The sequence below is a fragment of the Haliotis rufescens genome, unplaced genomic scaffold (genome assembly GCF_023055435.1).
Source record: "Haliotis rufescens isolate VD_foot unplaced genomic scaffold, xgHalRufe1.0.p SCAF_7, whole genome shotgun sequence".
Taxonomy (NCBI): domain Eukaryota; kingdom Metazoa; phylum Mollusca; class Gastropoda; order Lepetellida; family Haliotidae; genus Haliotis; species Haliotis rufescens.
The window spans coordinates 6175315-6185305 of NW_025964361.1; the positions used below are offsets into that span (position 1 = coordinate 6175315).

The 9991-nt window shown below is 38.2% G+C and overlaps 1 protein-coding gene across 4 annotated transcripts in view; it reads left to right on the forward strand.

Annotated features, from left to right (window-relative positions):
• Positions 1–550: 550 nt before the first annotated feature.
• The window catches only part of LOC124149648 (serine/threonine-protein phosphatase 6 regulatory ankyrin repeat subunit B-like), a 75927-nt gene continuing 66486 nt past the window's right edge, over positions 551–9991 (forward strand). The window contains exons 1-3 of one of the 4 annotated variants that reach the window (XM_048388264.1): positions 611–909; positions 8158–8298; positions 8884–8973. In XM_048388264.1, coding sequence (XP_048244221.1) covers positions 8169–8298; positions 8884–8973 — 220 coding nt within the window. In that variant the 5' untranslated portion in view covers positions 611–909; positions 8158–8168. Of the gene's footprint in view, positions 910–8157; positions 8299–8883; positions 8974–9991 lie in introns of all 4 variants that reach the window. The other 3 variants (XM_048388262.1, XM_048388263.1, XM_048388265.1) reach the window with 3 other exon arrangements.

Below are 9991 nucleotides of genomic sequence, written 5' to 3' on the forward strand. Positions count from 1 at the left end.
ACACCGCCAAAGGTGCTAAACTAAAACGTTCAAAGGAAAATATTGTACAAAGATGACACATTCACGGTTACGTTTGCCGTTGAACATATAAAAGTTGCAAATAATCTAACATTTATTTTATCTGTATACATGTCTACGATCAGATGGAGGATTTATGTTTCATTTTTTTTCAAAACGTGTTTCTTCAACACCCCTGCAACACTGTGGTTATGACGTACCGATGTGAACTAATAACGGAAAATTTACTTTAATATACTTTATAATTTACTTTATATTAATACATTCAGTACAGGTTTCCAAGTATATATATTTCAGAACCAAATGGAAAGAGGAAAGGTGACAATGAAAGAGATTAAAATGTCCAACGTTAACAATCATGGCGTCAAAATACATGATCGTTCAACAACATTTTATAATATACGTTTCGCTTCGTTCATTTCAAAACAAATTTTCAACAATGGACGTTTGCGTATGAAATAAATAAAAGGTTGTTCAGTTTTATGGTGAATTGTTTGATAGGCAGTACTTAGAAGTTGACGGATGACAAAGTAGACACAATTTATGGCGACTTGCTTATAAGGATCTATACCGAAACGTCGCCATTACAGTACTATAGAAGTTGTTATCCATAAATTGCGTCTGCTTTGTCAAGTTTTATGGTGCAGCTAACAATACAGTCTCAACACATGCTGTAGGCTGCCACTACCCGGTACGATGCACTTCCATGTTCAGGTGAGAAGCAGTTCGTACGAAATACGTGTCAAGTTGTCACAATAGCTCCGCCCACACATGGAGTTTAGTGCGGGTAAGCCCACTGTGGGATTTAGGACTCTGCATGTATCGTACATCCTGGTGTCAGTAGCGGGACGTATCTCACAAAGCCTCTTCAAAATGTTCAACTGACGATATGTAAGCGTTATATTTATAAATACATGTATTTGTTTACTTATAAATAAGTAAATGATATAAACGTCTATTTAATACTACTAAACCTATATGACGTTTGGTTTGTGTAACTTTTGACTTTTTGGGGTGGCCATTTTGAAATTTCAGTGTGGCCATTTTGAGATTTCATTGTGGCCATTTTGACGTCTTTTGTGACCATTTTCTCCAATTTGTTTGTGTGGACATTTTGACCAATGTGTTTGTGTGGACGTTTTGACTACAAACCTTAGCATGTGGCAAGTGATTAGCGTGTATGGTATGTCAATTATCTACCTTGAAAGCATAAGCCCAGAACAGATAAAATACTTCCTGGTTCGAACAATGCCCCTGTAATTTCAACCAGTCTAGGGGGAAATGTTATAGACTTGCATGCAGCTATACAGGTATCGTATCCCCATCAGCCGTTCGTCGTTTAACATCAGGTTTTCTATAGGCCTATGTCACTCCTGTGGGATACTTCCCGTAAGGAATGTGCGATGTATGATTTAATGTAACATTGACAAGGTCAAACAACTTGTAAGTTATTCTATGTCAAAATGACATGGTCAAAACAAGGCGTCGACAAGGCCAAATAGCAAGGTGTCAACAAGATGACATACTGTTGAAAGAGTCTTTTTCTATAAGGGATACTACTGTTTTACAACCATGTCCTAACCTTGCCATGGCACTGTTTTACAGCCGGGTTCTACAGGGGTCGATATAATGGCTGGCCCGTGACCAGTTAAATTTCAAAGGTCTTGCTGAAACGTAAATTAGATGTCCCGCCTGGCTAGTCAAAATGTCACCCCTTATTCTTCTTCTTCTTGGATCATGTCGGTAGAATGGCAACCGGTCCCCATTTTTTAATGTTGTGTACAACGACACTGTTTTATAACAATGCTCCAACCTTTTCAAGACACTGTTTTATAACAATGCTCAAACCATGTCAAGACACTGTTATATAACCATGCTCCAACCTTGTCAAGACACTGTTTTATAACGATGCTCAAACCTTGTCAAGACACTGTTATATAACGATGCTCAAACCTTGTCAAGACACTGTTTTATAACAATGCTCAAACTTTGTCATGACACTGTTTGATAACCATGCTCCAACCTTGTCAAAACACTGTTTTATAACAATGTTCAAACCTTGTCATGACACTGTTTGACAACCATGCTCCAACCTTGTCAAAACACTGTTTTATAACAATGCTCAAACCTTGTCAAGACACTGTTATATAACAATGCTCCAACCTTGTCAAGACACTGTTTTATAACAATGCTCAAACCTTGTCAAGACACTTTTATATAACAATGCTTAAACCTTGTCATGACACTGTTTTATAACAATCCTCAAACCTTATCAAGACACTGTTTTATAACAATGCTCAAACCTTGTCAAGACACTGTTATATAACAATGCTTAAACCTTGTCATGACACTGTTTAATAACAATCCTCAAACCTTGTCAAGACACTGTTTTATAACAATGTTCAAACCTTGTCAAGACACTGGTATATAACAATGCTCAAACCTTGTCATGACACTGTTATATAACAATGCTCAAACCTTTCAAGACACTGTTTTATAACAATGCTCAAACCTTGTCATGACACTGTTTTATAACAATGTTCAAACCTTGTCAAGACACTGTTTCATAACAATGCTCCAACCTTGTCAAGACACTGTTTCATAACAATGCTCCAACCTTGTCAAGACACTGTTTCATAACAATGCTCAAACCTTGTCATTACACTGTTTTATAACAATGCCCCAACCTTGTCATGACACTGTTTCATAACAATGCTCAAACCTTGTCATGACACTGTTTTATAACAATGCCCCAACCTTGTCATGACACTGTTTTATAACAATGCTCAAACCTTGTCATGACACTGTTTTATAACAATGCCCCAACCTTGTCAAGGCACTGTTATATAACAATGCTCTAACCTTGTCATGACACTGTTTTATTACGATGCTCCAACCTTGTCAAGACACTGTTTTAAAACAACGCTCTAACCTTGTCAAGACACTGAGTTACAACAAATAATCTAACAATGGCATGACACTGTTACAATCGTGTCCTAAACTTTTCATGGCACGTTTTCCAAATGTGTTCTAACCAGGTAAGGACACCCGCTGCAGCCGGTTATGGCTTGGTATGATGTCACGCTAAAAATAGATAGATGAACCTGTATATTTCAAGGTGTGGTGCAAGAAGGGAAATCTCCCGCTATCGATAGACCAGCGGTTACACATTCAAACATGGCCTAATAAGTATCAAAATCTGTAGAACAGTATGTATTAAATTCCGTTGAAATAGTGAGGAAGCAATGTAGTCAGTTTACATTAGTTGCATAGGTAAAGGAGAATTGTTTTGTTACTGTAAACAGGGTGATAAACTAGGTCACATAACAGCCTTGTCCACTGAAGGCAATCAGTTGTGTTAACAAACCATTGAGGAAGGCAGTCCTCTGTATCCACGGGTTAACATAAACACACAAGCACGTTTGTCATTGAATGTAACCCAGCTCCGCCTCTGTAGTTATGAATGGCTATGTAGTTGATAAACATTAAAGCTCTATTTACATCGTGTAGGCTTCATTTCACGTGTAACCATGCCTGCTGACGGATGGAAAGCGTATTTGTCTAGTATTTATTTTAATCCCAAACACCCAGCCTCCTTTTCTGGCCCTGCTAAGTTGTATCACATTGTGAAAAAGGAGGGGAAATTTGATATTAGTTTACATCACATCAAGAAGTGACTGACATCACAAGATGCCTATTCGCTTCAGCGACTTTTAAGATACAAGTTCAAGCGGAACAGAGTGGTGGCTTCAGGCCTTAATGCTCGATGATATATCGACTTGGCTGAAGTATCTAACATAGCCTCTGACAATGGCGGTGTGAAATACTTACTCATTGCTATAAATGTATTTACACGATTTCTGTGGGTGGAGCCCATTAAAAATATAACACCGGATGAGTCATTAAGGCCTTGAAGAAGATATTTTCCCGCGCTACCATGCAACAAATTATACGATCAGGCAAAGGGCGAGAATTTGATAATAAGAAACTTAGGTCTTATTTAAGAAACAAGGGCATCACTTACTATGTCACACAGAATGAAGCCAAGGCTTCTTATGCTGAGAGAGTGATACGGACCCTCAAGACAACGATGTACAGATATTTCACGTTCAAACAAACATATCATCATTTGCATATTTTACCAGACCTCGTCCAGAATTATAACCACAGACCTCACAGATCGTTGAATGAACGATCACCCTCAGATATCAATCAAACTAATGAAGCTCTAGTATGGAAGGAACAATACATTGATGCTTTGACGAAACCGGTAAAATCGAAAGTTGAAATCACCCAGAAGTCAATGGAGAAACCGTTTAAATATAAAGTGGGCGATCAACTGAGTCTGTCTCATTTGAGACATACATTTCAAAGAGACTATCAAGAAAAATGGACTGAGGAAATCTTTATTATTAGGAGGCGATACTACAGAGATGGTATAGCCATCTATCTGTTGAAAGATATGGCAGATGACCCGGTTCAAGGCAGTTTCTATGTAAGCCTGGAGGCACTGTGTGGAGAGTGGAGAAAATACTCAAGGAAAGAAAGCGATCTGGTCAGAATGAAGTGTTTGTGAAAATGATGAGCTTTCCTAAAAAGTTTAACAGTTGGATCCCAGAAGCTGATCTTCAGAGTATATAAGGGTCTTCCTCTTTGGAAAATGTTCATTTACTCTCCACTCGTCATGAAGTCCACGTCATCGTGTCCTGATTGTGGGAGACAGTTCTCTAGACATGACAATATGCATAGACATAGGAGACAAATGCATCCTCCTCCTCCTCCTCCTCGTCCTCCGGGAACCTCACCTCCTCCTCCACCCCCTCCCCTTCCTCCACCAGAAATGCTGGGAATCAACCTTCCTAGATCGACTCTCAAAAGCTATTAGATATGTCAGCTACTTTGGGTATGGACCCCTTTTCAAGCCCCTTCTGGAGAAAGTGAGGGCATTGGATGCAGATCCCAAGGAACTCGCCACTAAAATCAGCCAGTGGATGAAACCTATTGTGAAAGACATTCTATCTCATGTAGATCTTTCTGTGGCTGAAGATCTAGAGCGTGAAAGGTCAGATGTTGATGATGATACAGACACTGAACAATAATCTGTCAATTTACATTGTTACTGTCATTGTCTGATAATTGATTTTCGTGTTTGAATGAAATAAATCATGAGGTAACAGTTTTACATTTTTGTCCGTTTTACATTTGAAAAGGAATGAATGAGATCGTTCTATCATCTATCTAGATGAGCTCATTTGCATATTCGTGATTCCAAGATTATCGGTTTAGTTCATCAAAAGTATTATCCATTATATGGTAAACAATGTAATATAGCGGTCTGTTCCAAATTTAAAAAAGCAGGTATCGATTCTAAATTGAGCCGACATTCAATTTCAAAACACAGTAGGTTTGTTTCCTCACTGACCCAATAGTCAACCATTTTTGCATGTATGAAGGACTTTGATAGCCAGTAATTGTGTGTTTTATTCAAAGGCACATGTTAACTTTTGTTGCTCATTGTGATATTTGGCACAACTTTATGTTGGTATATAATATATCTTCTCTAAGATGGTCAAAGATCAAGGTGAGTTTTCAGGTTTTCAACATGGTTCTAACTTATATCCTTTTCATTTTCTGAGGCATGCTTACTTCTACAGGTATGAAACATTATGTTTACATGTTTCTAAACAAATCCTATCACATGACAAATGTCGAGGTCACCTTTAAGGTAACTGAAATGTAGAACTCTGTTTTTCTTTCTCTTGAATATGGTGCAAATGTTACTTGCATTGGAGGATATCCTAAAATTGACTTATTCCACTTTTGACCTTAGGAGTTCTTTCTATTTAGAACATGATAGGTCAAGGTCATGAGAATCTCACCTGAACAATATGGTAACACTTTCCAAAAACTAAATATGGATATCTTCTTGGAATGGAACCGTGCTCTAATACAAAAAATATGCTCCAAGTATGTCAAAAGTGTAAAGGGTCAAGGTCAGCATTGAGGTTATTGTGAAACATTGTCATATCATTTTCATTGCCAGTTACTGTTGGACTTTTATTTGTAAAATCCTGAGACTTGGCAATTGTTTGCTCCTAAGAAGTTAGATCAAGGTCAATTCTACCATGACATTAAAGAATGCTAGATGCTAGGTTAAAAAGATGTTTCCTTTTTTCTACTGAAACCTCTTTTGAATTAAACCTTTTCACACAAAATCCGTGCATATGAATACTTCGATTGCCTTCCAGAATAAATGCCTGCCCAAAACCAATCAGGACTGTATTTCCTTTATTAGATACACGCCGGCCCCCTATAGGAAATAATGACTCCTTAGTGTCTAATAGAGACATTACGGTATGTTTGATATTAGATGCTTTTGGCAATGACTTTGACATTCAAGGCCGTAATTAACCAGCTGGTAACCCCGTCTGGTTTGACGATGAGATGACACTACTTATGTGGGCATATCGTTTGCATACAATAGATGGCGTTTATAACTGTTTGGGATATATGTTCGGTAATTTCATCATTGAAATAAATGATATTAAAAGTAAAACAAAAGATTATAAAAATGTTTAAAAAAAACTTTATTCATGACAACAGAACCTTTTTGTGATCGATATTCATTGCCAACTCTGTGAACAATTAATGTTACGATTTGGCGGGAGGGGATTTGAAAGTCCCTTCCAAAGGCCACGAAAACTCACAAACAAATGTCCCGAAATGACTGCAGATTCACAGCACAGACACTTGGTCACAACAGCTTATCAAACATGATGAATCCATTTCAGAACACACTCCATTAAGCAAAGCATACACAAACCACTGGATCACAACTGTCATATTTCTTTCACATGTCGCCATCGAATGCCTCATGAAACTGACAGGTCTAAAGAATGAGGAATCCCCCACCAGGCCTCAAAATGGCTGTGTTTAGTAGTTCCATTAACTTTGTACCAGCAGGCTCATTCCCAGAAAATTGACAGATTAATGTTGAACCACATGCATCATAGATCGATGTTGTCATCTGGCAGCCATTGACAGTAGTGATATATATAGTAGACTGTTAATTAATAAAGATTATTGGAGAAATAAATTTGTTTAGCATTATTTCCCCTATTTCTACAACCTCTCACCCCTACAATGGGAGACAGCATGTTCCATGTCCAAGAAATAACTTGTCGCGCTGATTTCAAAGAAATGAACTGTCCCGATGACTTGGTGAGCCCAAACAGTGACAAATATGCAACAGGTTGCGATGAAATTAAAACGCATCATGGGTGTCAGTTTGTAGGGTTATATGTCAACTTCCTTTTGAAAAAGTATGTGTTTTGAACCCTTATTTTGAATTAGTCAAGACTTTGAGTATCTTAATCGTGAACTTAAGTAATATTTGTCACATATATATAACTACTTGTGATTGGTTGGTTGGTTTGTTGTTTAACGCCGCACTCAGCAATATTCCAGCTATATGACGGCGATCTGTTTAATAATCGAGTCTGGACCAGACAATCCAGTGATTGACAACATGAGCATCGATCCACGCAATTTGGATCGATGACATGCATCAAACCAAGTCATCGAGCCTGACCACCCGATCCTGTTAGTCGCCTCTTACGACAAGCATAGTCGCCTTTTACGGCAAACATGGGTTGCTGAAGACCTATTCTACCCTGGAATCTTAACGGGTCGAGATAAATAATTCATGTAGTGATTATAGTAGTGATGATGTAGAGCTAAATAATCACTACATGAATGCTTGAGTGTATATAGTGGCATGTATATATGAGGGTCACACTGGTCAGTTTGAGGTTTGACTGATGAGTTCTGAACCTCACATTGTGTGACAGTGAAATCCTTTCTTAGGTATTTCTGTCTGAGGCCCAATGTAGTAGACTCTTTACCAGGACATTTGTTCAGACAGAACTGTACTGAAATTAAACTTTGTCTGCTGTCATAAAATAAAACGAGCTTCTCCAAAGACGTTTTTGCTGATTTTCGTGACCGCTGCAGTTATGAAAAACAATTTTCAATAATTAATTATAAGCACTTTTAAATTCAAATTTCATACTTTCGATGAATTTGGTGTTGCTTGATCAATGTCCCCAGTCATAGGTAGTAACTGTAGTTTGTTTTCAGAACAGTGAGAAATGGAAGGAAATCCGGACTCACGTGACCATCAGATGACCGGATGCCTCACAGAGGAAGCAGCTGATTTACTGAGGAGGACTGAACAAGGGAGACAACCTACTTCCACAACTGCAATACAGCACAACTACAGTGAGCATTCCAAACATGTACAGTCATAACAGAAGCTGATCTAGCATAATGGATATACTTTAACATAACTCTCTCCATGTTTACAATTTACTCATGCCACATCTTAATGGTCAAAAGTCAGTATCCATAAAACAGTGCTTTAATTTTGTGTGATATTAATAATATTTTAAATGAAGGGGCCTTTGTAACATAATTTTCAAATGTATCTTGAGTTTTGACACTGATCCGACGTTCCTGTGATAAATTTCTAATGGATGGAACAAAAGAATTGTAATAGCTTTTTCCTATTTGCACCAGGATGTCATCCAACTTCTTCTTCTTTTGGTTCAACTATGAAACTGATGAAAAGTAACATTACTTCAGCTGTTTCATTGAGTTTCAATCCTTATTACACAAATATGAATTATACAAAGGAAAACACGTTTAGAAACAAAACGTACTAGATTGCTTTGACTCAAATTATTTTGTTCCAAATTTCAAAGTATGTCAAAGTAGATCTACAGCCGAGAATTATTATTATTATGGAAGGGTTTAGTCACCTTCATTTCTCAGGTGAAATGAGACCAGAGGTTTTCTCTGTTGCAGGTGGTCCAGTGAATCAAGTGGACTTGACCAATGCTACCAATGTCTCCGTCTCCGTCGGGGAACATGGAGCTAGAGGATGTCTGTCACAAGGTGAGATGCCACCTGGCATGTACATGCTGATAGGTTGAAGAACTGTTATTATGGGAATGAAAATGGGATAATTAAGAATAGTCATGTGGACTCAAGAACCAATTGATTTTTAATAATAAGTAAGCATAGACTATTGATATTAGGGAGGTTACTGGGAATTCTATGATAAAGAGAATAAACTGGAAGAAAGAATTCATTTGACATGCAGGTTCGTTTATCTTGTTCAAATCAGTGTAAATATATCGCATATTTTTAAAAATAATATTTATAATTTCAAACATTACAAGAAGTTTTTCAATCCTGAATTCATGGTGAAAATGCTGCAAGCATAGGGTGTACATTCCTAACATTCCATTCCACCTACCTGATCTAGTGGTAGAGCGTCCGCCAGAGAGCTTAAGGTCCGGTGTTCGAACCCCGGCCGCGTCATACCAGAAGACATTAAAATATGTTGCTTGTTGTTACCCTGTCTGGCACTCGGCGTTAAGGGGCTAAAACAAGGATAGGGTGCACATTCCTAACATTCCATTCCGCCTACCTGGTCTAGTGGTAGAGCGTCCGCCAGAGAGCTTAAGGTCCGGTGTTCGAACCCCGGCCGCGTCATACCAGAAGACATTAAAAGATGTTGCTTGTTGTTACCCTGTCTGGCACTTGGCGTTAAGGGGCTAAAACAAGGACTGGTCAGCTCGGAGTCAGTATACTGTGCCTGTGTGGCACGCATGCATGCCTCATGTCCGGCCAGGCCAAGCCACATCACACCACGCCACGCCACACACAGGGAAATAGGACTTTACACAATGTTTTTCATCTAAATATTTCAAATGTTTTGGTCAATAACTTGAATAAGGAAGAGAATTTATGGATGTCAACTTCTTTATTATGAGGAACACAACGTTTAGGAGTATATGCTTACTCCTTCATCAGGTGAATGAATGCTATGAGCCAGAGAGCATTATATGTACATGTACGAACAACAAAAGTAATAAGATAACAAAAGTTGGAAACTTAACAAGGGAAG